Source organism: Aptenodytes patagonicus, chromosome 12 (assembly GCF_965638725.1).
Source record: "Aptenodytes patagonicus chromosome 12, bAptPat1.pri.cur, whole genome shotgun sequence".
Lineage (NCBI taxonomy): Eukaryota > Metazoa > Chordata > Aves > Sphenisciformes > Spheniscidae > Aptenodytes > Aptenodytes patagonicus.
Genome location: NC_134960.1, coordinates 1,897,687 through 1,925,240, shown reverse-complemented (window position 1 = coordinate 1,925,240; position 27,554 = coordinate 1,897,687). Strand labels below are relative to the sequence as shown.

The following is a 27,554-nucleotide window of genomic DNA, read 5'->3' as shown; positions in this document are numbered from 1 at the left end:
CTATCGCAAGCTGAACTGCACTTGCTAAAGTTGCTACCCGCAGCTATCTACCCTGCCTATCTCCACCCTGCCTACCCATCAGCTTCCAAGATACTGCAGATTGCAGAGCTGTATTTCAAGGCAAACAATCACCAGTGCCAGTTTGCCTTGAAACCCTGCAGCCGGGGCCGCCAGATCCGGCCTCAGGGGAGGGAGCAAGCAGCCGAGAGCAAGAGAACTCCTTCCTCAGAGGTGTCAGCTCAAGCAGGTCTCCTGAAAACGCTCCCTGTGCTGTCAAAAGCAGCAAAGAGCGACTGATTTCTCTCTAGAATTAATAGCTTAAACACGTCAGTAGTTATTAAGTACATGGGAGGTTAGGAAGAGGATCTTCCAGAACAAGTGATCTGAAAATTTCTTTAGCAAAACATCTGATTTTAAAACTGTTTTAATTTTTTTTTAATTGAAAATGTAATATCTACTAGAACTATTAATGGACTTCAAAATTATGAGGAATATTCAGTTTATTCAGAAAAGTACATTTAAATTTCTTGGCATTTACCAGCCAGCCTCCCTTACTTTGCTAGATGGAGGTAAACGCAACACTTGCTTGGTCCTACACAAATGGTGCAAAGCATTTCCCCAATAGGGAAAAAATGCTCAGTGACATTTTCAAGCTTCAGAAGTATCCCGAAGAAGGTCTGAATTTATGAAACAGAAATTAAGAAGTAAAAGGAAAGTCATATTATAGACATCTCTGCAGACTGCTCTGTGTGCGTAAACCAGAGGAAAAACGACAACATTCTTCATAAGGCTACTGCTGACAAATGTTGTTGTGAAGCAAGATAAAGAGATACAAAGCACTGAAACAAACCCAGAACTATACAGAATGGAATTTAAGAGAGTTACAAAATCCTGATCTTTAATAGCAGTTACTCTTTCAACAGCATTCAGTATTTGACTACAGCACTGACCTTTGTTGGAAAAGGAAATTTTGACGGTTCAGTTTTGCACGGTGTATGAATAGCAGTCAGTGGAGGAGGCCAAGAATGGGTCATCTCCTATAACCAGAACAAAAAGGGAAAGCTATTAACAAACTTAAAGCAAAGATTTCAAGTTACAATCTTGATTCAAATGGTAACCCTGCCTCTCAATTTTCAGTTCATTGTCCACACTTCACTAAGCTTTATATTCAAATCTTAATATCCCAAATGTGTAACAGAGGTTTTGCACATAAACCTAAATCTTAAATTGTTACCCATGAGAACAGATAGTTAAGACATAGTAACAAGCAGAAAGGCATAAATCAATAAAATTGGTTGGCCTGAACCAGTTTATACTGCAGCAGAAGTCAGAGTCTGATCATTTCAGACTGTGAAGAGCACATGTAGGATACAGGGGTAGAAAGAAGAATCCTAGAAAAGGGAAGCCTATAAAGTTTGAGGAAGAAGGGGAAAATCAAATGCCTGAAGCTGGAAAGAAAGTGTCTCGTATTCTCTCAGAGCATCTCCAAGGACCACGCAGTACTGAAGGTCAGAGCAAATGGTAAGCCATGGAAACGCTCAAGGGGAATCGGATGATTCTTTTGTGATAGTAGACACACGACCAGGGGATCACATCAGGGGTAAAAAGACTTGAGAAAATAACCTAGGTAGAAGAGAAGGGAAAGTTCTGCCGTGGGATAGCAAAAAAAAGGACTATAATCTAAAAAGATATCGGAATGTAAGGACTGTATTTTGGTGGAAGAAATGGGTAATTTTGGTTAGGTTAACAGGGAGGTGGCCTAGAAGAACAGGAATGCAGTGAGGACATCCAGGAGACGACGTGCACACCCAGCAATGCCCAGCACCCAGCGCGCACACAGCTCTGCTTCCAGTCTCCCCCAGTCTACCTGCGCTAGAGGAGTAATTGAAGAGCCCTCCTGCAACGACTTGCAGCCGAGTCAATTTAAAAGGCACTAATCAACTGCAGAGTACTTTTCACCTCTCCTTAGTAATGTTTGTATTTTCAATAAATAAGTTATGAACAAAAGCACAGAGAACTTACTTTTAGAATTTCATCCACACAGCTCACATCACCAGATGCTGATGCCTACAAATCAAAACTCAAGATTAACGTTTCCTAAAGCAAATGTTCCTTAAAAGATCCCAGGGGCTAGAAACAGTTAAAAATAAACTTCAATCCTTATCATGATTCATATGGACTCTACATAGATCCAAACAGACCTTGCTAATTCTTTTCAGCAACTTCAATTTTAATATCATAGATCCATATTTTTATGGTATGAGTCACATCCAGTTATGAAAAGCAAATACATGAGATCTATAAAACTGCCACAATAATCTCTTACTTTTCACTTGACAGTTAAAGTGATCATAGGCACTCAGTGATATTAAAAACTTCTAGAGAGAGAGGAAAGGGAATCATAGCTTTCAATCATTTCCTGGAAGAAGCCAGTGGATAATATCTGAATTCACATGCATGACCGTGAACGCACGGTAATGACAAACTGCATTATGAAGTGAAACATACATTACAGCACAAATCTAGAAACAGCAATAATTACGAAACTATGAACCTTCTGCATCCCTGACTGCTACAAGCAGAAAGGGAGCAAAGCTACTATATGATTCACTGCATGTCAAGTCTTCACAAATGATAAAATAATTTCTTTTCAAATTTCTTTTCAAATTTCTTTACCTGTGTCCTGCATCTTATTTTGCTACTTGTTGAAATCCCGGGAACAAATGCTTTCCTCTAGCTACCATGATTCAAGCAGTTAAAGAGGAGATGCAATGACATTTTATTATTAAGAAAGGTACTCTCCTTCTAAGTGAGCTGTAGTCAGAGTCTGTGTCTTAACGATTCCAGATTTACCAAACTACTAAAAGCTGTTAACCCTACAGTGTTTTGTATCCAGCGTACCTGATAAAAGTTCCGAACGCTGTTCAATTTGGTGTGCTTTAGGGTTAGCTTATTCTCCCTAGGTGTAGGTATAATAATCACATCTAGCAATTGCTACACACGTCGAAAGAAAATCTGATATATGCAGATAGTATCACCAGTCTAAGACAACATGGCTCCCAGTAATGACAATATATGCATAGCTTGTCAAAATATTTGTGAATATTCTACTATTTCACTAACTTCTGACTACAGAAATACTCTATGAAAAATAGCGTCTCTGGGTTAAGTTAGCCTTTCTGAATGTCTCATAGCCTTTATTTAATAAAAATCACAGTATCCATATAGAAGAAGCAGAAGGAAAAAATAATTACTTTTGTACACTCCCCATTTAAAATACAGGTCTTCACTGTGTAAGTTTAAGATGCTTTGCGTAACAAAAAAACCCAGTGTTTACTAAAAACTGAATTTTGTTTATGTAGATTGGGATTTTAAAGAAGCTGGAAAATCCCAGCCCAAAGGGACTTACATTTAAGAAGCCAGGAAACAGACGGCAACTTACATCTAGTGGTTGAGAAGGTATTTTCAGCTTGGTTAGATGTGCTTTGCTGCTAGGCTTCAGCTCATTCACGCAGCTGCTGTGAGTCTGACTACTGTAGTGTTCGGAGGATAACTTTGGTTCCATGGATTCCTGTCCATCCATTGGCCTTACGTACGCAGTGGGTTTCTGTAACATTGAACTGGACTTGGACATTAGTGAAGGTGGAAAAGACTGATTAGAGTGTTGTCCGCTTGAAAATGAGGGTACACGGGAGGGAGAGTCCCAGTTGGCATCAGGATCCCGGGGAGATTTTGAACGTTGATGTTCTTTGCTGTGGTGATCATTTCCATGAGACCTCGAATGGCTGGAGCTCAACGAAGAAACAGCAGATGGTTTTCCAGGGCTGGAAGAACGGGGTTTGGAGTGTTCAGACCCATGCTGGCTTTTTTTGCGGCTGCTGCTGCTACTGTACGAGTCACGGTCATGCCTCTGGCCACTACTGCTAGTGTTATTGCCACTGCCGCGCTGACTACTATGTCCGCTCTGTAAACCCGAGGACCGTTTCTGAGATTGCGAGGAAGTGCTAGGTGCTGGTCCTACAGGAGTCCATTTGCTGCTCTGATGTGAGCTAGTATTATGTCTCTGATCACCAAAGAAACTTTGGTTTGATTTTTCATCTGGTGTTGATGGTACAGTTGGTTTGGGAATTCCAACAAGCTTTTGTAGCGATCTATCTCCTATAAGATCCTTCATTTCATCATAATTACCAAGCATGCTCTGAATACGACTAGACAATTTGTCTTCTTTGCTGGTCTGTGAAAATAATTTTTAAAAATAATGCTTTAAAAAAAATCACAACTTCACTTTCAGTTAATTGACTTGACAACTACTGCAGTTAATCTAAATTTCAGGGCTAAGATCATGACTAGCATCCATGTCTTTTGCCATTGTTTCCAATTCCCAATTTTAGTTCTTAAAGCAGTGATTTAAACCCCTAAAGCATAAGGAAAAGGTGTACTTCAGCAGCAGGAACAGTTGAAACAGCGCTAATCAGTGCTTCAGATAATGCACTGGTGAGCTGGATGCAAGTTTAAAAATTGTAGATGCCTACTGTCACCTTAAAGACTATTTCTCTAATGCAGAATGCAGTAGTCCTAAAAAGGTTGAATTAATGGTAAAATAAAATCAGCTTAACCTCACCACTGTATGTAATTTTTAATTGGTATTTATACTGGCATAACAGTTATAAGGGTTCTTTCTTATATATCAGTTTGTTTTCCAAATCAGGTATACTGTATCATTACCCATATATCCCAACCAGCTTTAGTTAACTTCATACATGTGGGATCTGGTTATCGAGCACAGTAAAGTGATGGGAGGACAGGAATAAAAAAAAAAAAAAAAAAACCAAACAGAAAAATTTCTCAATTTTCCTCCTGCAGGAAGACAGTTTTCAGTCACAATGTTTTACTTCTTGCAAACCAGCCGAAATTGTGGTAAGGGCATGGATTTGCTTTCAAAGTGAGTTTTGAGCTACATAATGAAAATCTTAAATGGTACTTTTTTAGCTATCCCAGAATTAGGTTATTTTTTCCAGTTCTGTTCAGCAAATCAAACCCGGAAGGAAACCTAGCACAGGTTTAAAGCTGTACGAGATCATAAACAGAGTCAACTCTTTCAAAACAAACTAAAAAAATCAGATACAAACAATTGGCATACTAGTTAAAGCTGATAATTCTATCGTATCAGTCATTTCAGCATTTAAAATTAACCTCCTATTTAAACATTCTCTTTCTGAACTTACCCAGGTCTGGATTACATTGACTGAAGGTTAGAAAGTTTAGCAACAGGCTAAAGCACCCAAAAAAAGCAGTTTGGCATGACACAATGGACAGTTTAATTGTTTTGAGTCACTGTAGCAAAAGCAGAAGAGAGCCAAAAAATTTTATGGTTTTATCATCCCTTTTCTCACTCCCTGCAAAGCGGCCCCTCCCTCGTACGTATTATTATAAATCTGCCGGTAGAGCTGGTTAGTAACTGTCCATCCTTGCTTTCAAGCCCTGCTTAAATACTTGGCTGACATAACAGCTGTGGATCTAAAAAGAATGCAGATAAAAGTAAACTTAAAATACGAATTTGCATGCAACTTCTGCTATAAAAACTGCATTTGTAAGAACTGCATAAACTCACAACTTTGTACGGTTCAGCAAAGAGAGGGGAGTTAGGTGGAAAGGCTTCTTCACCCTGTTGAATTTCTTGATTTCGCCTTTCCCTTTCTTTCATGCGCAGCACATTCCGGTCTTCACGGTTCATGTTGCTACAAATAAAAAAGTAATTTCTGATCACAGAAGGAAACGAGAAAGGATGCAAGCACACACAGTTAGCCCCTGTACCTGTTCTACCGAAAGAATGATCTCAGTCAAGAACCCCCTGCTGACTGAACTCCTCAAAACTGAAAAGATGTTTGTCCAATTCAAGACACCTTGCACTTAGAAGAGCTATAACCCACAATCTACAGCTAGCTTCTAACAGGGAAACTTTTTGCAGTAATAAAAAAAATGAAAAAATCCACAAAGTCCTCAGGCAAGTAACTATTTCAAACCATTTTACCTGCTTGAATCATTTAGCTATTTCAACCCACGCTGTACATCTCCCATTCATTTCTAAAATACTTTTTCTCCTCCACATCCCCCAAATGTTCTGCAATTTTACTCTTATCCCCCCACCCATTCAGTGCCTGACTTCTACTGTAGATTTGGTTTTATTTTTGCTGCTGACATACCTTTATTGGCACCCATTCTCCAACATATTCTAACCTCAAGCTTTGATGTTGTTTCCAGGTCTCCCTTCCTCCCTTGACTCCCAAAAGACATTTCTGCTCAAAGCAGTAACCTCAGTGAAGTTCTGGCGATATTGCACCTTTTGCCTTAGACCATACGGTGTTCTCCTACTGCAAAAAATGCAGATTGAAAAAATGCCAACCTCCCCTCTTACAAATTTTACTTTGCAGTTTGGTCTTGCTGCTCAAGTTAACAGAAGTACGTCAAATTGTTGCAACACAAAAAAAACCCCAAGTTGGAAAAGATTCCCTTTGAGCTTGATAAAGCATTGGGACTTAAAGGAGTAAACAAAATAAGGTGATAAATCAGGTGGTACTAACTCTTAACATGTGCTATACTTCATATCAAGAGATTTATAAATGTGCCTTACTGATCTGCAAAAAGCACAGTAGGTGCTTCCAGGAAAGAAACAGATGTTCTTCCACATAATTTGCAGTCTAAAATGAAAATGCCGTCTGCTTAGAAAATCATTATTTCATGTTTTTAGACAGCTGCCTGATTATTTTAAAAAAACCCCAAAACCTGCTACAGTGTTACTTTGAAAGCTATGCAAAACCAGCTATTCCATTCTAAACAAGACGACTTCAACCTGCCACTCAGTTTTTAAAATATTAGTCTTTTCACCTTAATAACATTTTAGCCTCTTACTGTAATTTCTTACTCATTTGGCTTCATTTTGTCTACTACTCTGAATATAGTGAAATCTAAGAGGATGCCAAAGCCAGAATAAACCCTCAGTGTAAGTTTAAATCTTTGACGCTTTTTAAGGCGACGGGTTTGTTGTATTTCCCTGCATTGTAAACAAGGTAAAAGCATTAGCATAATCCAACTCGATGCTGATATCAAGCCTAGGAATATGATAACTTTTAAATTTTATGTGAAAAATCACTTTTTTCTCCAGTTATCCTGTAATCAGCTGAACTCGTGTAACTGCAAGTGAACATCAAGGCTGCCTACTGAGAGAGGGACCTGTACGCTGCAATGTGGCAAGCAAACTACCGGGATCATTTCGACATTAATGGCAAAGTTGTTTTAAAAGTTTGAGGCTTAAAAAGCTTATTCTTCAGACTACAGCCCTATTTCTTATACTTGTAGGATTTAAACAGAGACAAATATCAGATTTAATGACAGACACTGATCGGTTAAAGCCAACTGGAACTGCCATTTTACTATTAAAGGCAAAATGTGAGGCAAGGCATAGGAGTGCCCTATCTTTGAGTAGTTCATTCACATCAATACACTAAGATTGTGAATTCTGTAGAGCTATACATTTAGAAGATTATAAGCTTAACTAAGAATTTTACATCTACATTGTACAAATAGAGGGTTAAATATTAACAAAGACCTTTACTGTTTTTTACGGAGACAAGCATCATCTTTCAAAACTGTATCAACATTTACTGTAACTCTTGGGACTGAGGAAAAAAACAGCATTTGTACCAACACTGTCACATGAAAGGAACGTTATAGCAAAGATCCACTTGAGATCAGAGCTGGAGCAAAACCAGAGTTGATCTGGCTATGCCTGCCAGGTCAATGCAGAATTAGTCATCAGAAATATACCAGCTAATCACACTTTTTACCACTGCTCCCCAGTCCTTTGTAGTATAGTAAATGACAAATATCTTCACAGGTAGTCATTTTGACTGCATGGGGATTGGGTTTAGGGTTTTTTAACTTTTTATTAGAGTCCATAACTTGAATGTGATCCAGGTTAGACCCGTTTCTATCTAACTTCTTAATCTCTACACAGAGATATTTTAAGTGCCTACAATGTGTACTAAGCTATTAAAATCACCCTAGCATTAAATGTGTAAATAAATGAAGTTAGCAGGGCTTTCTTAACTCTGCACTTCAGACAACCTCCCAGTCAAATTCGTGTCTTCCACAGCCACAAAATGTAACAGAACATAAATTTGCCTGTGTTCAGGAAAAGCTAGCAGCAGAGGTGCTTTGAACAGCAGAAGACTAAGGCATGCCTACTAAATCCACATTGCTAGCAATTAACTTCAGCATAACTGAAATTGCAAAACTAAGTTTTCAGACCCCTTGTAATTACAATGAACTTTTAAAATACGCTATCCAAAATTCTACTACTGTGATTAAAGTTACGTACAATTTGCTGGCCCTGATCAAAGTTATGTACTATTTGCTGGTCCTCATGTTTTTTCGCCCCAATTCAGAGTGGCCACCAGCCCCGTTTCACGCTGGCACGAGAAGCTCCGTTCTCTCCCAGTTTCATGGCTGACTGGTGGGAAGGAGCTCTGCCCCGTCGCCGCTCCCACCACCGCTGCAGACGCAGTCAGAGCTGCACGGAGGCAGAATTGCTTCTCCCTCTCCCACATGCACACCCGCTCCCCAGATTTAAACCTTTTCCCACAGGATAGAAGAGCCTGGAGCAGCTCGGTGCAGCCGAGCTCCTGCCACCCCTACCCCACCCTCTGGGCAGGAGGACAGCATCTCCGCTCCTCCCTCCCTGCACACCAGGCCTGGAAGTGGAAGATGAAGAACTTGTTGACTTGTACCTGCTGCTATCAAGAGGATCCTGCTATAATTTCCCTTTCCCTCTTCCCGGGAGGCCTGAGCGAAAGTGTGAACTCCTAGGAGGAGCAGAGCCAGGCTAAGGGAGACAAAACTAATGCCCCCGCAGCAAGGACCAAAGTCACCTTAATTTCCACATCTGGGGAAAGAAAAGTTCAAAAATTAAAAGAAATTAGAAAACAGGCCTGAAGCACAGCATATTTTCATTATTAGAAAGTCTAATTCTATATGGCTTGAGTCATTATTTTTGCAGTTAGCCATGCTGTACTCTGCACAGTCCGTTTAGTACGTAACTTCACTACAAAACCGGCCCTGCTCAAATCTCATGCCTTTTCTCCAGCTCAACGTGAAGAATTGAAAGAAAGAAGGAAATTCAGCAGGAAGTTCACAGAAACTTCTGACACAAAATTCACTTGTGCGTATTCTTTAACCGCTGGCAACTGCTGATCTAGATGTACTCAGCAAATGAACTAGTCGAGCGTCATTCAAATCGTCCATACCAGAAACACAATTTTCATTTCGCGTTCCAACATCTTACTAAATCCTGTTTGGTATTTCTGTTCATCCTTAATCCAAAAAGGGCATGGCTTTGGCTAGAGTTCACTCAAGCAATCATCATCTTGGACTTCATAACTCGCGTTACGAAATTGCAGCGTTGCTGCTGCCCTGCCCGCCTGCTGCAGCCTCCTCCTGCTTCCCACCTCCCATTCCCTCAGCTCTGGGGCAGGGGGACAGATGCCAGGCACGGGACTTTTGGACCACACTCTCAGTTTAAAAAAAAAAAAAAAACAACAAAACAACACACCCACATTGCCAAAGTTTTACTGGCAACGCCGTTAAAAGGAAAGAGGACCTTGGCCAATCCCTGGGTAGAGGCGTAGGACTAACAGCCTACTTCTCACCCCTCTTGAACCACATCAGGCACCCAAGAGCCTGTCCTTGCACAAGTTCACCAGCACCCCCACCAGCAGCAGCATCGCTCCATCTTCCCAGGCACCGTAAGGCAAAGCCATCAGAGATGAAGGTCCGCCCAAGGAACCCTCCATGCGCAGCCCGTCAAAATTGATCCACAACCACCACTCTTCAACCAGGCATGAGTGGATCTTCAAAGCACGTTTACAACACCTTGACTTCCTTCAAGACATCCTCATTTAACTCAAGGGCTTTTTTCTATCTGAATTGGTTTCATAAACAAGAGAAATCAAACAGTTCATTTATCCAGTGCCGGTTAATTGGCTGCGATGAAACACAAATTTTGTTTGACAACATTTGGCCATGAACGATAAACAGTCTTCAGAGAGAACACACAATATCTAGCGCTTCGTGCAGGGCACGCCCAGCTGCACGAAGCACAGACAGCTCAAACGATGATAGGGGGGAAAAAAAAAAAAAAGGAAAAAAAAAGCTGGAAATCCTGCTTGTAGTAAGGAATATGTTTTCAGAAGGCATTTAAAAATACCAGAAACTGCCTTAATACTGCATCCAACTCCCTCCCAAAGATACCTGTTACTTATTTCAAATATTTTTTCTTACTTATTTCAAATATTTTTTCTTACTTGTACCACGAATAGCAAGGAGCATCTAAGGAGTTGGCATGGCTTGCTTCTCCCCAATGCGTCGAGTATGGCATCGCTACTAATCCTGTCACTAAAATCACGTACACAATCCTAAAATGCTACTCTGTCAGCTTTTAATACAAATGCACTCACATAAGAGCTGTTAAAAAAGGGAGAAATTAAAAAATAACTGCCCTGCAACAACAAAATGAACAAAACCCCACCAACACACAAAACAGGAACATGCTCTGGTGTCACCAAGAACTACTTAATACTTATCACATGAAAGTGAATGAGTAGTCTTAACTTCTAGCTTTCTATGTTACAGTAAAGAAAAAATACCTGCAGGAAAAAAAGACAACATTTCCTACTAAAATGACACAGTTTTGCACAAAGTAGTATGCTTCTCCAGGTACAGTTTACAGGACAATGTCGCAAACAGAAGCACTACAATCATCATTCTTCTTCATAGAGTTTTGCAACACTGAAATAAGGAACAAAACTAAGAACAAGAGTTTACAGAGAATTCAAATAATATTCATATGTGTCAAGAAACAGGAAAAAACATTTCAAAACGATGAAGTAGTCCACTTTTTTTTTTTTTTTTTTTTTTACAAAATAATTGTTTACAAATACAAACCAGTGATTCACCATTAACATAAACGTTTCTTGCTTCTGTAATAGAAACATCAATGTTTCTCTCCCACCCTGCATGTCAGGGATTCCTTCTGCACATTCGACAATGCGATCATAAAGTACCGTAGAGCTGGACGTGAACACCTTTGTACGTATTGTGAGGGTTGGAGAGCTCTAAAAAAATAATAATAATAAAAAAAAAAAAACCCAAGTTGGCCTAGGTCAGGTTAATGTTTGATGAGAACTACCAGGGAGGGCAGAGCTCGCAGCTTGCTATAGGCACTTCTCCTTCCTACTCAGCTACGAAACACCGCAGAAATCCCCGAGAAAGCACTATACGCCTGGACTTGCTGCTGCTTCTCAGACAAATGAGCACAAATCCTTCACCACCGTTAGTCGAGAAAAATTTCACAGTACTTTTTGCAAGAGCACATTGTTAATTCCAGTGTCTCAGCCAAGTGACGATGCAAGTAATTGCAGCCTGCTCTTTAGTTTTATCTGCCAGATTCCCCCCTTCATTCCTCAAATCTGTATCGGGTTACCCAAGTATCAGCCAGCCAGCATCTTCTACTTGAGAAACCACCGGACCGCAATGATGGATTTAAGAATTGTAGTGATGATTTGTAACTCAACCCTAACCACTGAAAAAGGACTCGGGGATCCTTTAGAACTAAAGAGGCTCTATTAGCGTAACGTCTCATTAAACAAGTTCAGATGAGAAATGGGTTTATTATTCATCATACACGAGATTCAGCACATACAAGCGAGGACTGCATTTTGACTAAGGTAAAAGTTAACACCCAGCAACTGGATTTTAGAAGCCAAATTAAGAGGAAACTTCTAACTTCAGCTGCAATACAGCTCATTTAAAACCAAGTTTTAAGTCCAATTCTAAAACATACTACTAAAATAGCTTAAAATTGTTTAGACCTAGGAAGAATTTGCAAGACTGGTTTGATGTAATTTACTCAAGGGATCTTAAGAGATCCAAAACTACCTGTTCTTTAAAATGTTGTATTTTTGTGCAAAAGTATTACAGGGTAGTGAAAATGTCTGGTCCCCCCTTCTCCCTGATTAACCTTACACAGGCATCAGTTTTATTTTGTGTCACTATCAAGGGCAAGCTCTAACGATACAGCCATGATTGCAGATCATTCTTGGTTCAGCACAGAAAACCATGAAGGGACCACACCGCACCACCCAGACTCTTCTGCAAGGCTGGTAGCTCCCACCCAAAGAGCTGTTCCAAAGAAATAGTCCCCATCTCCTCTGAAAATAAGCAGACCTGAGGCTATCGGCTCTGCCTGGTTTTCTTTTTTCTATCCCGTTTATGGGCAGGAGGAGACAACAGCTGCCTGGCTCTCAGAAACAAAGTTCCCAGCTCTTTTCCTTCGTACAGAGCAGAGCTGCTCACAGGACATCAACTTCAACCTCTCCTTTCTGTCCCGTCTCTTCAGAAACGGTAGAGAAATAGGGAAGTCTAGGTAGTGACAGCACAACTCCCTGCTCTCTCCTCCTCTCTCGGTGGATGCAAAGAGGAGAGGAAGGCTCATTCCTCCGTCAACTGTCCCTCTACCTGCCACAAAGCAAAGGCACACGCGGATGGCACAGATTCCATGGTGGCGTTACTGACTCTCAAAGGAAAAGAATATCTCTAAGATTGAACGCTGTGATACAACAAAGCCATAATCCACTGAAATTGTCATTTTCTGCACCTACCACAACGCCAAGTCAGGTAAGACAGAGGAGCCTCAACGTACTTTTGTTACCAATAACCGAGCCTGAGCCAGAAAAGGGAAGTAAAGCTCATTTCTGCTGTTAAGTGAAGCAGAATTTCAACGTTGCCTTCCCAAGTTTTTGCATTTCTATTTGCTTCATCTTGCAATACCAGAACTACTTTCAGGGATACGAGGTTTTCTTAACCAAAGCAGTGATACTCTTTTTAACATCATCTGAAGCTCGAGTCCCGATGTCCTACCATTCAGAAGATAAAAAACCAAAAGCACTGCGGTGCAGACTGAACTCAACAGAGCTCTGCCATCCACTGGGAACACAAATTTGTTTCTCACGCAAATCTCAACCCAGCAAACTTCAACCCAGCTCAATCTCGACACTCAAACAAGGACATTCTCCTCATCCTTTCAATTCTCCATCGCTGGTAGATTCTATAATTTGCACAGCGCAAAGATGGAGCATCATGTACACAAAATTTTTACATGCAATCTTTTCATGTCCACACAGGCTAACCAAAGCATATTCCAATACTGTTTCCCAACAATATTCTGCAGTTTAACTGGGCAGAAACTTAATAACCAAATTCCTGTGCCTACATGTTCTTCTGTTTAAACTTTGAAGCCAAGACAATCGGTGTTTAAATTTTATTAAGCAATAGTTATTTAGACATCCAACATTAATCTAGCTATTATAGTTCTGACTTCCTCACATTAATTTACTTTCATAGAAGGCATCATTACATTTGAGTGTTATGAACTCTGCGGCATTAGGATTAAGAAAGGATTCACTTCACAGAAATTCTCTGATAAATATGCTCTATATAAGATTTGAAACAGTACGCAATGTTTCAATGAGGTGCCATCTAAACTAAGAGAATGAAAAGGCAAAAGGGGAAAAATCACATTCATTTCAAGGTTCACATCCTTCTCCCATCTTAACAGAACTACAGAAAAAGCAAGGAGAGAAAAAGTTTATCACGTACATTACCCAGGTTTAACCGCCATTTCCTCCAGCCTTATTGAAAGATCAGCTGTCTGCACTGTCTCACAAGACATTTATCTTGGACTTCCTATTGTAACCGAGGTTCAGGCATTCTGCCGCATAACATACCAAAATGAACATCAGGGTCGGAGATAATGAATTCTGCTGCTGTATACACCACTTAGGTCTTTTGTAACTGCTCGCAGGAGTAAGGTCTCTTCCACACAACAACGCTGTGTAGATACTGATAGCATCTCTGCCTCTTCCCCGTGCTCTTTCAAGCACAGCTTATTTTCTAAACATAACTTTTATTCGATGCATCTTCACAACACAAGTATCAGTAATAAAATATTTTGGGGCTATTAATACATCCTGTGCCCAGCTCTACTTGGTACTTAAAGCAAAAGGCAATTTTTAAAATTTGAGAGTATAGCATGGGGGTGGTTCCAGGTCCCTGGTCCAGGGCAGACGCCCAAAGCAGCTCCCACCCCGTGCTGTGCTCCTGCCCTGCACCACTCTCCTGGTTGTGCTGACACAGCCGTTTATTGGAGCTGGTTAAGCTGAATTAGGGAAATCTGTGCAGGTTCAAAATAGGTATTTTGGGGCAGCGTTATTTTTAAACAGATAAGTTTGAATGCTCCATGGCCCCCAAAACAGTCATATCAGCATTAGAGAGCAGGAATAAGCAACCTGTTTAAAACAAAACAGCAGCAAAAAACCTAACACACACACACACCCCAAATCCACAAAAGTCTCATGAAATTACTGCTTATGGTTTTTGCATCGCAGCGTCATAGGTGGGCTTTGTCTGCAACAGTTGACAAGCAGCACGGTTATGACTGATGAAACAAGAGCAGAAGGATGCTGGAGAGCATGTCGGCAGACTAGCCAGCGTTAAGGAACTTCACCATTTTGTGATTTAACTCTCTTCAGAAACATGGGAAAACACTCGAGGTACGCTACAGAAAGGCCGAGTAGCACAACAAAGTCAATTACGTTTCCAGGCTGTTACCAGAACAACCAAAGGGAGTGGAGGGGAAGCATCAAAAAGCCAACTGAGTTCATGCATGTTGGCATGTAAATATCTTTTCAAAGGTGACGGCTTGAACTCACAGAGCACCAGTGGTCCCCGTCAGCAGTTATGGTATTTCCAGGATTGCTTTGCATTTTGAAAACTGGAAGGGTTCGTAGACTTCTTAAAATCCACAATTTTGAGTACCAGAAAAGAGAGAACAAGAATTTTAACTCCGATTCCCAGTTTTCAACCCTAACTTGTATGCAAAACATTTACCAAATCCATCACTATTTGCTACCTGTCTAAAAACTGCTAATAACACATGAATGACATGACAGCTCTGAGAGCTGGGATACTTTCTGATAAATTTAAAAAGAAAGTTTTAAGTTAAGTACACTAAGATGATGAGAGCGCATATTAGTTAAACTTTGGAAAAACCCACTAGAGGAGAGGAGTATTTAAGATTTGCAGACAAAGCAAAAAAAAAATTGAAGCGAGAGGAAGGGACCATAACTATCTACAGAGGTAAGCTGAAATTCAGCAGGAAAGCCACAGCTTTGATGTGCAGTGCTTACAAACAAACACTAGTTAAAAAAGTTGGAAAGTTTTAACCTTTCATCCTACCTATTAAATGCCACCTGTATTTTATAATCCCTGTAAGCAGATTGAGAAAAACATTAAAATTTCAGCAGCCACTGAGTATCAAGACACAGTATAGTATCAATTACTTCAGGACAACAGTTGATAAACGTTAATGTAGCTATACAAACCCTTCTAGTAAAATGATGTTACCCCCCCCCCGCAAAGTTCTTACAGCTTTTTCTCACTTTTCTGGATGTGGCCTTAAAACAGAAGTCATGCTGTTCACAGGTCTATCAGATTTAAGCACCAAAAAGAGTCTGAGCCACCAAAGACACCCCGGACAGAACACGCCTTGCGCTGCTCCCTGTTTACAGGGATCCCGTGTCCCAGGCAGGGCAGCCGGAGTCAAACCTTCGCGGTCATCCCCGCAGAGCACCAGCACCGCTTGTGTGCAACCCGCTGTCACCCGAGGACCATGCAGTTACACCAGATGCAATAATTATGAACAATTATGAATTATCTTCCACAGAAGACATGTAGACAGTTTTTTGGTCTACCCAGACCAAAAACTTAACTTCTGCATTTGATAAACTAGTGAAGTTTGTGCAAGCGTTGTGCAAGCTGGTTTTGAACTGCTGTCCTAACATGTTTTTAACTATAAGTTAAAAGACTTAGCAGACACGAAACTCTAAAACATAGAATCATAACAACATACATAATTTACAGTCAGCGAGACTCAATGGATCTCGCCACTAGAGAAAGAAGTTAAGCTTTTTCTTGCACGAAGTTAAAGAAAAACACAAGCGACCTTGCAAAAGTCTTGTCAAAATTCAGTTGAATTTCAAAACACTTAATGCAATAGGCCAGTTCAGTTCATACAGAGCCTTTCAGCGCATCAGTTTGTCACAAAGCTTAAACCTGATAACGCCTCTGTTAACAGATAAAACTGCTTTCAAGTGCTACAGAAATTATGTGGCAAGAAATGCTTCTCGTTGCTAAAGCTTCCAGGGATATGGTGGACAAACTAGCTTCAATTAAACAGTTCTGTTGCCTTTCTTAGGCACCTGGCACGGACGGCAACTCCTCATTGTTGGCTGAATTAACTGAATTCTCTTAAATACAAGCTACGATTAATTTTTTTAAGGTATGATTCAGTATTTACTTACACATAATAATTTAAAAAAATATTAAGTTTTGTAATGGATTAAGATAAATTATGTAAATACAAAGTACACTCCTGCTAGCAAGAAATCACCCCATTATACCAGCCAATGAGATCCAAATTTTGTACTCGTCTTCTCTTAAATAGAACCCAAGATTGAACCACACCCATTTTTTTACCATCTTCAGTTTTCCAGCCTGTCAGTAAATCATGTCTGAATGTATTTTAACATTCCTCACGCTGGCACGCGCCACGCACAGAGAGCAGGAGGAGTGCCGCGCAGCGCACCCAAGTCCCTGCAGTCACCGGTGCCCCCCCCCAGCACACTCTGCATCAGCAGAGCAAATGGCAATTGGATTTATCAAAAAAACAAAACAAAAAAAAACCAACCCCAAGCAAACAAACAAACAAAAAAAACCCAACACAAGCTATTTGGGCCTACTACGTACGTGAAGAGGACGCTGTGAAACATCCCTAAATATCAATTCAGCGTGGATCTTGCTTCATGTGGCCATAAAATAATGCAACTTTTTTCTTAAGAAAGAGGAAATTGGAAAACAATGAAGAAAGAAAAGTCCTTTTTTAGGAGGTTAATAGTGATTAACAAATTTAAGCTGAAGACTACTTGTTAAAACTCTCTCCTAGTAAAACATATTTCTGGTAATTATTGGCTAAGAATGTGTCACAGTACAAACTTCTTACTTGTATTTTTTCTTCACTAAACATAATTGGTGCGGATATTTCAGCAGAAGTCATCATTGCTCCAGGAAAAACCTTTTCACCCCGTGCCTTCTAAAGGCTATCTACACCACAGTTTTCACCGTGTTAGATCAACGTTTTAATATGATGCTAATTTATCCTATGAGCATCATAAGGACAAAATTAAATATAGTGGTTCCAAAACTTCACCGGTCAATTTAAAACAATATACCAAGCAGGTACAGTGGCCGTGCTGCTTTCTGCCTACGGCCAGCGTGGATCGCAGTAGCTACATACCGGCAGGAGTCACTGACATACGAACCACACGCGAACCGGAAGGTTTAATGGTAAATCTCAAACAAACAAACAGAAAACACCACCACCAGCAGCCCCCCGCCCCCGCCAAATATACAAAAACCTACTCAAAACACACCAACAAAACTATCAGTAAGCTCTTTTCCATACAGGACCACCCAGCACATCAAAAAAGGACACGAGATAAGAAAAACATCAGTCCATTTTATCTCAACTTGGCCAATCTTTATGCTTTGAGGCCCCTGAAGTTACAAGAAAAAAAACAGCAAGACATCTTTGTAGAATCAAGCATTTTTCAATCACAGCAACTTCCATTAGGTTACTATTCTTATTTATGCCAAAACACAGTACAACTTGCTAAATTAAGTTTACAACGTGTTCCTCCATTAAGTCCTTTAACCCACTTCTCCATATTCAATTTTTTGAAATTTTCATCTTAATGGCTCAATTTTTCAGATTTGGACTTTGACCAAGCGATTTTTTAATTATCTTTAAATAAGGAAATGCTTATGCTAATAGTAATGGAACACTGGAAAATGAGATTGGCACAGGTCTGATTTTCTTCCCCAGAAACTCTGGTTACTCCTCTGCCCACAAAATACGTAACATCACACAAAAACTAAATTCCCATTTTGATGTGGCTTTTTTTGGTTTGATTTTACCCTTCCCTATAGGAAAAATACTCCCTTAGTTGCTCTGCAGCCAAACTATGCACAGAGAATTGTGGACTCTTATCTCCTCATCCTACTCGCTTTAATGATCTACGCACATCAAAGCCTAATTAAAACCATTTAAGTACTTCCATCACTGAAATCTCTTTAACGTCTTTTGGAAATTAAATTAAAAGCAGAAACAAAAAAAAACCCCAACATGTGAATGTACAAAGGTGTACAATTATGATCAGCTATTGAGCTTTTATAGTAATGTTAGCATAGACAGTGACGTATGTGGAAGTACACGTTTAGTATTTTGAAGCGTAATTTATATTAAAATATTGCAGACAACCAATATAAATATTAAATATTCATTTAAAAACAGACACTTGCAACAGGACCACACTAACACTAAGGAAAGTGGATTCTATGTTTCTGACTGTTCTACGCAGCCCTAAAGCACAAGAGGAAAAAAGCACTTAATATAACGGTCTGCTAGGGCAAATCAAGCTATCGCAACTTTTTTCCAGATTTTCTGATGCTGGAGGACCAGTTACGTTAACATCACCTTATATGGCTTCAGGGTGGTTGTACGTTTATCTATGAGTACGTGTCTACCTATGGGTAGGTGGCTACTACCTCGGTGTCTACACACCACGTGCAGCTCACAAGAGCAACAAAACATCTGCTCCGTTCTCCTTGTATTTATTTGGTTTCCATATGCAAAACACACTTCCACTTCTCACATCACTGCCCGATCACAGATGGCGATTCAACTCTCCAAGTAAAGATTCACGTGTACCTGCTACACTTCAGTGAAAAAGCAGGAAAGAGAGACTGTTCAATGGTGGGAAATTTCAGCAGGAACAAAACCTGTTGAGGAACGTATCTAATAGGGAGCAATTTACCTTGGTGAAATCTTAGAATCTGAGCTAAGGACAAGTTTAAACAATTTTTCCTGTCTGAAGAGTACTTTTTAACTGGTCACTGGTTAGAAACACTGTTTTCCCAATGTCTGGTTCTAAAAATTAAACATACTATTATTTTTTTCCTTAAAATTGGAAAATATATGTAAATAAAGTGATCTATGATCCAACTGTAGCGAGATACCAAGTACTCACCTCCCTTTCCAGGAGACTACAAAGTTACAGCATACCAAAACCTGGGCGCCTTCTCATTTTAACACCATAAAGTTACAGAGTAAAAGTTATAGAGTTTTAAAAGCACTAAGTTTAGGGATCCGCTTTGGTTTGACACAGTCTCCGATGCTGTTCCCAATCCCAGGAGAGCCACTCCCAGGAGCTTCAGGAGGGGCACACGCATTTTCAGGGCTCCCTTCTGCCCCTCCACGAACAAGCCACTAAACTGAAAAGCTGAGGAGTTTCGAGTCCAGTCCAAAAGACGTGCATCTTAAAGCTACTCTTGGAAACTGCAGATAGCGGGGGAAACATCGATCCTTTGCAGGAAAATAAACACAGCGCTAACACCGAAGAGAACCGCACCATTACTCTGGCCTGTCGTCTACCACCTCTAGTCTTTCTGCCCCCAGCGTAGTACTGGGAATAAATAGCAAGAGACTGCTGTGAGGCTGCGGGAGTACACCTATCCACAGGGAGAGATCTGGAATGATAAAACACCCTGTCCTGGAAAACACGATCATTACAGGATTGCAGTATTAGTAAGAGTACACGCTATATTTGTTTAATTATAAAACACGGAAAGCAACACGTTCAAGTAAATTATCAATAAACGTTATGATGTGAATAAAAACTAAGATGAATGGCAATAAAGAGAGATCAATAAAAGGGGGCTATGAGCTGCCTAGTGAGGTACTGTTGGGACTGGGGACCGTAGCTCAATAGAAAGAAGCGCAGGGAAACTTTTCTTAATGAGCTGTTAACAGAAGAAAATTAGTTCAAGACTTCAGGGCAAGAACTTCTCTTATTCAATGTTTGTACAGCACCAAGCACAAGGAGATTGGTTTTTTTTTTTTTTCTTTTTTTCCTGTTGGTACCTGGCGCTACTGCCAGTTAATAAACCAGGTTTTACATTCATCAGCAAGAATTAATGAATCAAGTAAGAACAAGAGACATGACAACCTGAAGAACTACAAGCTAACGCACTTGGGGAGAAAATATAGTTTGCTACATTAGGGAAAAAAGAAGTTTGAAACACAAAGTTGGAGAAAGAAACTTGGAAAGCAGTAAGAATTTGAGAGCCTGGGGAGATGGCAGACACCAAATTAGACACAAGTGCATGAGGCAAACAATATCACAGCTACGGGGAAAATGGAATTTTGGACGGCACGTACGAAGCTGGCACAGAACCAGACAAGGAAGCAAGCTGTGCTACGCTGCAGCTATGTGCTGTGCTAGGCACCTCTACAAAAGTCATAGACAACATCAGATTTTCATTTCAGAGAGCACCAATGCAATTATTCGAAATGGGAAACCTTAATTCAACAGGAATACGTACGTCTAGTTCAAGTATCTAAAAAGAGAATAAATCTGGATTCCCACAAGAGAAAAATATACAGCAAGAGAACAGCACTACTTTAAAAATTCAGGCTGACTAAACTTAGGAGAGCGGCTTTACGACAGGAAGGAGCAGGGGCCTGTGCAGTTCTATTTCCTAAGCAGTGACAGAACCCCTATCATCTCACAAGCTGGAGAGCATCTTGTCAGTCATTACTAACTGCAGAGAAGGAACAATCCTGCAAGAGAAGAATAATTGCCGGGTAAGTTCTTTCATCTTTAGTTCTGCAATTCCACGAACCTGATTTCTTATTTTAACACAGTTAGCAATATATTTTACATACGTCTAACCCTCCTCTATCTAAATGTAATCTGTTAAAGTTTCCTGACTCATTTCCAGACAGTCCGTCTTCATCCGATGGCCTCTCCATCTCCCCACAATTTGGGTCGTTCTTTTCTCACTGCTTAGCGAAGATGACATCAACATCACTTCTTTCTCGATACAAACTCCAAGACAGACATTAAAATGAGATGGCAAGGAAGACAGGTGGACTCAAGTTTAGTCCTTAGCCTCTGCTGAAGGTAACTGTGAGACTATAGTAACACGAGAGAAAGGAAACATGTCTGTAGAACAACCCACATGTGAGTAACAATCTGAAATTATGTGGCCGAGAACAACTACTGCAGCAGCAAAGAAACCTCAAACTCGCCAAAATCTCCAGACTATTCTTACGTCCTCAGACAGGTAGACCCCAAATACGACACTGTGCGACTCGCTTTCCTCCCAGCTCTACATACACATTGCTGCTGGTAGAGGCGGCCTCTTGGAAGATGCTCTTGCTCTTTCCATGTGCCCAACAAGGGCAAAATCTGCCTATAGGACGGGTGCTGATTTCACGTCTCAACTCTCAAGATGCAGCCTCAGACACGGGCATCACCGCTTAATATTTCTACCCTCAACGCTGAGGATTTCTGTTGATCTGGAGCAAAGAGTAAGAGTAGTGATGATTGAAAAACTCACAAACAAGAGGATGAGCAGGAAGGAAGGGAGGCATCAGAAGCAGATATGAACAGTTATGGCAGCTCTCGTAAGCACTGAAAATACAGGTGGGGGGACAGCAGTTTCACCATCACTTGGTCACAGGGTCCCATCTGCTTCAAAAGATGCCGCGAACTGCTCTCTCAGTCGGTAACGCACAATTCATGTATGTCTTTAGTCACATCCAACGTCCAGGAGCGACCACAGTGGAAAACAAAGTGCAGCAGAACATCCTTGCCAGCAGCTGTGAGCTAGAGAAGGAAGAAGGAACTACTGCGTACGTGCCAACTTATTATCTACCAACTGCAATGTCAGGACAGATTTCTGCTGCAGCTATTTATCTACAAAACCTGAACAACGCAAAGCGTATGGTGTTTGCAAATAAAAGTATGTGGCACCTTCTCATTAAATAGTTGGGTCATAGCCACGCAAAAGCGTTTGTGTGGTTACTAAAAAGACAACCTAGAAATCCAAGTAATATTTCACTGAAGTTGCTTTATCAAGTTCAGATCGTTATAACTGGGAAGAATGTAAAACACACAAATACGAACTACTTTTTTTTTTTTGGTTCCTGTGTGCCGCCTTGCACAAAAACCTACCCGAGGGGCTCAGTCTCGCCCTCCCAGTGTTTGAGACATAGGAGAAAAGTCATAAAACAAGAACCGCGGAGATGTTTAAAGGAAACGTTAGGGTCCTGAAACCTTTTTTGAGACTAGAGTTGAAATTTGCTGTTTTCTTTCATGATTGTTAAAACTGTTCAACAGAGGAGAGCTTGCTCTTGCACAAAGCTGCAAATACACTGTATAGCAGCTAGGAAATCATAAAAATTAACGTTGATACATTAATAAAGCCAAAACATTAATAATGCCAAAGGGTAAAATATTCTTTCTTGTTATTGACCAACAAGAACTGCACGATTACCATTACGAGCCATCGTGTAACTCCAGTATAATACCCATATACAGTACCTGCATGATTAAGACTGTATATATCACACCTTGCTGAGGCAGACGACACGACAGCAGCGCTGTGAGTTTAATAATGTTTCTCTCATCAGAGGAGATAACGAAATGACAAATCGAGTCTACAGCCACTCCTCCGAAGCACTTGACTAGACCCTATTTCACAATAATGCCCCCGGGCTGCAAAGCACTGTGTTCCAGTGACTTCAGAGGCGTATTCAGAAGTTTTAAAGAAACGTAAGGAACTAGAAATACACCCATGAGGAGAAGTTCAGCAGCTAGAAGGGAGGTGGCAATAAGGTGACAAATAAAAGCACAGACTTGAGCAGAACAAATTAATTTCAAAGACTATTGGTGCTGAGTAAGTGCCTGTTCAGCTCACACAGGGGCAAGTGGGAGGTCCGACCGACATCAGTAGAAACGTGAACATTTAAAACCGTCAGAGTCTTCATAAGTAAATGATCAAACAAGACCGTAATAAGCCGAGGAGACGGGCTTGTGAAATAGAGGGGCCCTCACCTGCTAAGCAGAGCTCTCTCTTCATTGGAACGTTATCTTTTCAGGCTGTATTTGAGATACAGGTGTCAACAGTTTTCCCCTAAAATGAAGTTAACCACCTTCTCATTTTAAGAAGTGAATGAAAGAGGCAGCAACTGAAAGCACTAATATCTGTACGGCGCGTCTCAACGCTTCCTTGCATTGTTTTGTTCGTTGGAAAAAAAGAAAGGGGAAAAAAAAGCGCTTGTCAGCCCGGGTTCCAGAAACGTGAAGCGGTCGCCCTTTTGATTACAAAGTATAACACAACCTTCGTCAGGGAGGATGCTTTACATAACAGCTATCCACTCACTCACAAGGAGGACCGGACTGCGTGCCAATAACCCCCAGCGTCTCCCTTCTCCTGACCTTCGGCAGCACCCAGGCGAAGCCTTTTCCTATGGCCACCGCAGCCCCCGGCCCTGCCCGCTCCATCCCCAGAGCGGCTCGGGGCCTAAAACGCAGAGAGCAAAGGGGAAGGAACAAAGCCCTGACGTCAATTACTGGAAAAGGATTAAACCCAGCAGCTAAGAGAGGGGAACGCGCTGGCCCCGGCAGCACCAAGATCCATCCCAAAGGTCTGTTGTAACGGGGGCCACCCAGGTTTTGCTCTCCCGTGAGAGGGACGCGCCGGGACAGGCCGGTGGGGGAGCGGTGCCCGGCGCAGACACCCACCCCCGTTCCCGCCGGCCGCGTAACTCCTCTCGGCGTCTCACTCGCCATCGGCGAGCGCGGGGAAACACCGCGGTCCCGCGTTTTGAAGCGCGCCGTGAAACGGGCGATCCCAACCGTCCGGGACCGCCGGCCGGCGGGGCGGGGGGGGAACGGGGCCCGCGCAGGTAACGCTGGCACGGGGAGCCGGGGAAGGGACGGCTGCGGGCGCGGGAGGGCGGGCCGGGAAAGCTCCCCGAGAGGTGAGCCGGGGAGGGGGGGGGGGGGAAGCAGAGCGGGGTCCGACGGCGGCCGCTACCGGGATCCCGCCCTCCCCCCCCGCCGGCGGGGACCGCAGCGGGGGTGCCGGTCGCGGCGGGTCCCCCTGCCCCGCGGCGGGCCCCCCTGCCCCGCGGCCGGCCCCGGCGCGTCCCCACCCCCGGCCGCGTCTCACCTCCGTTCGCCGCTCCGCTAGGCCCGGACCATTTCCTGGCTGCCGCCACCGGCCCGCCGGGCGGGGAGGGGGGGAACGAAGAGGCCCGAGGGACGAGGGCGGGGGGGGGGGGGGGGGGGGAGCGCGCCGCCGCCGAGTCACCGACCGCCCGGGGAGCGCAGGGGCAGGCCCGGCCCCCGGCGGGGGACGAGGCCCGGGGGAGGGGGAGCGGCTCACAGGCGGGAGGCGGCGACGGCGGCTCCCCAGGGGTCCGGCCGCTCCATCGCGGGACGGGGCCGGGCTGGCGGCGAGGCGAGGTCGGGGAGGACCGGCGACGTCGGCCTGGGCAGCCCTCGGCCCCTCGCCCGGCTCCGGCCTCCCTCCCTCCGCCCGCCCGTCCTGCCGGGCCGCGGCTCCTCCCGCAGCCGGGCACTCGCGCTACCCGGCAGCCCCCGCGCCGCCGCAGCCCCGCCGCCGCTCACGTGACCCGCCGACGGGGGACTCCGCGAGCACGTGACCCCGCGGAGCGGGGAGGCGTGCCGCGACCCCGCCCCCCCCCCCCCCCTCCCCGCGGCGGGCGTCACGTGGCAGGGCTGCCGCGCGCTCCGCCCCCTGGCGGCGGCGGGCGGGGTCGCGGGCGGCCTCTCCGAGCCCCCCCCCCCCCCCCCCCCCCCCCGCTCAGAGCCGGTTAAAGTCCGTTAAAAGGACCTCTCCTTCGCAAGCGATTACGTATTTAAATTTAAATACGGCACTGCGGGAGAGCGAACCTCCCCCTTTCTGCTAGCGGGCGTTCCTGCTGCGGTTTAAGGGGTTATTCGGTGACGTGAAAACGAATCCGTGCAAGAGGGGGCACGCGGCCACGGCCGGTAACCGCCGGCCAACGGGACCGCGGAACGCGGTCACTGAGGTTGGAAGAGACCCCTAAGGTCATCGAGTCCGACCGCCAGCCCAACACCGCCGTGCCCCCTAAACCACGGCCCTCAGCGGCGACACCCCCAGTCCCAAGGAGGTGTCAAGGTCCCAAGCCTGTCCGGGGGACGCCCAGACAGACGGACGGAAGCCGAACTCAATTTTTCCGCGTCGCGATGGCGGAGGCCGGCCCCGGTCCCGAAAGGGCCCCCGCCTCTCGCTGCGGGCCTACGTGGCGGCCGGTTTCCGCTGGGACCACTCTCGCGCTTTGGTGCGACGTCCCGCTCTAGTTTACAATTCAGGGGGGGTTTTTTCGCCCCAGGGGAGCGTTGGCCCTGCCGGTTTTTGACCTCGAGCAGCAGATGGGGGCACCGCGTTCAGAACCGGGATCGACCCGTGGGAACGCGAGTCGCTTCACGGGAGATCCCACCCGGACAGCCCCACGGCACCGGCAACGGCACGGGACTTCCAAAACTGGCACCTCCCGAAGAGGCTGCTTTTGAAGACCTTGCAACTACACGATAGAAACATTCTTAACTTAAACAAAAACGACTTCTTCCACATAAACTGGTTTTGAAGTGCACCGGACCATAGTTCTACCTTGGGTTCATATTTTAAAAAGTAAAAAACTTTACTATTTGTTTGAAATACGTGAGTAAAGTATAAAGCAGAATAGTGCCAAAAAAAACCCAACCCTTTTTTCTTCATCATAAGTACAGCAAACTCCAGAACCCAAATCTTTTAAAAATGGTCTGACGCTACAATTGCAGAGACGCTTCATAGAAAAATGCTGTAAAAAGACACAATAATAGTTTTAAGTCTAGACCCAACCTCAAACAGTTCGTAACTATTTTAACTGGCAGTGAAATCTGAAGTTTGTTACGACACTGAAATATGACCGACACTACAACAAAACATGATCAAACTGGGATGGAACCTCAACCTACCTGAAAATTAAATGCACCTATAGCTTCCCTACCTTATACGGGCGGGCAAGGCACAGGCAGCTTCTTTGAGAAAGTAACACTGTACTGTAAATAACGAAAGAACAGAAAATAATAAAAATATCCTGTCTCAAAAGTCAAACATGTTCTGGTATTACGTTTTGTATTACACACACCCCCCCCTCGATTAACAAAAAGAGGCTGCGAAGATCTGCCTCAGACACAACTGACATCTTGGTGTCTGCATAAAGGCACAGCTTGGATAAATATAATTTCATAAAGCAAATTAAACCCAGGGGTTAAGGTATGTTGAATCACTTCTTTATGAAGCAAATCCATTTGATAGCAAAAGTCCTATTTATTAAGGACTCCTCCCTCAAACAATAAATAAATCCATCAGTCCACAAGAGACTGTATAATGCAATTCCATCGAGGGCACCCAAAAGCCTGTTCCTGACTGACAGATGTTCAATTTAATAAAGGCCGGGACTAGAAGATCAGGTTGTCTCTCCCTTCTTCTGCTCTCCCATCAGGTCGCAGTGTTTCTCCTTGAAATGCGATGCCTTTTCCCGAGGCTGTTTCTCTACTAGACTGCATCAATTAGCAATGGCAGCTTTACTTGTAATTGGAAGGATCAAAATTGAGGCTGTTCAGAGCTACACAGGTCTCACGTAACTGCTTAGTAAATATAACAATTTCTAGTTAATGGCTTTTTAAAAAAAAAATTAATGATCTTTTGTACTTAACCTAAAGCTTTGGAAAACAGTGATTAAAGAAATACCTTTCCCCTTGGAAAAGAGTTTGAATCAAAGCATCCAGTAAGAGATAAGGATGTGAGCTAGTGAAAGATGAACTGGCAAAGCTCTTGACAGGCTAGTGGGTTTTAGTCTGTAAAATAAGCAGAGACAAGTTAAACAGAAAGGGCAATTAAAAAAACCAATAAAAATACTGTCTTTGAAATGAAACATTAAAAAAAACCCAGAGTACGGAGGGACTTACGGTCGGTCTCAGACTTAATCAGCAGTTGGCAGTACCAGATATCCACTAAAAGCAGTAAGCCATCTCCTGGAATCCCCACTCACGAGCCAACAGCGGAGCAGAAGTTAAATTAAGGTCTCCTTCGTGCCACCTGTAATTACCTTACCTTATCCCAGGTCCCGCTGACAGAACCTAACATACACAAGCGTTTCCTTTTCTCTTTGTGAATAGACCCGGTTTGTCTGGCTGTAGACACCAAACACAAACATCTGAAGAGACCAACCCTCCGGGTTTAATGACTAGCTTTAGTACTTGGTAGCTGTCTAACAATCTTAAACTTCCCTTTTCGTGGAGACAACTTGATGGGGAGAAGCAATATACTTGTGTGAAGCGGTGCACTTCTGATGAAACCCTCGACACTCAAACGCCAGCAGCATTAAAGAAACGACCGTACAACATGGTCGTAACAGGATGGCAAAGATAGCTGAGCCTTGA

At 43.1% G+C, this 27,554-nt stretch overlaps 1 protein-coding gene across 6 annotated transcripts in view; it reads right to left on the bottom strand.

Moving 5' to 3' along the window:
- The window catches only part of AFF4 (ALF transcription elongation factor 4), a 52,793-nt gene extending 28,479 nt beyond the window's left edge, over nt 1-24,314 (bottom strand). For 2 of the 6 annotated variants that reach the window (XM_076350248.1, XM_076350252.1), the window contains exons 1-5: nt 24,250-24,314; nt 5,612-5,738; nt 3,410-4,234; nt 2,023-2,067; nt 951-1,037 (exon numbers count right to left, since the gene is read on the bottom strand). In XM_076350248.1, coding sequence (XP_076206363.1) covers nt 951-1,037; nt 2,023-2,067; nt 3,410-4,234; nt 5,612-5,734 — 1,080 coding nt within the window. In that variant the 5' untranslated portion in view covers nt 5,735-5,738; nt 24,250-24,314. Of the gene's footprint in view, nt 1-950; nt 1,038-2,022; nt 2,068-3,409; nt 4,235-5,611; nt 5,739-6,203; nt 6,253-8,786; nt 8,942-24,249 lie in introns of those variants that run through there. The other 4 variants (XM_076350253.1, XM_076350254.1, XM_076350249.1 and 1 more) reach the window with 3 other exon arrangements.
- Nucleotides 24,315-27,554: the final 3,240 nt, after the last annotated feature.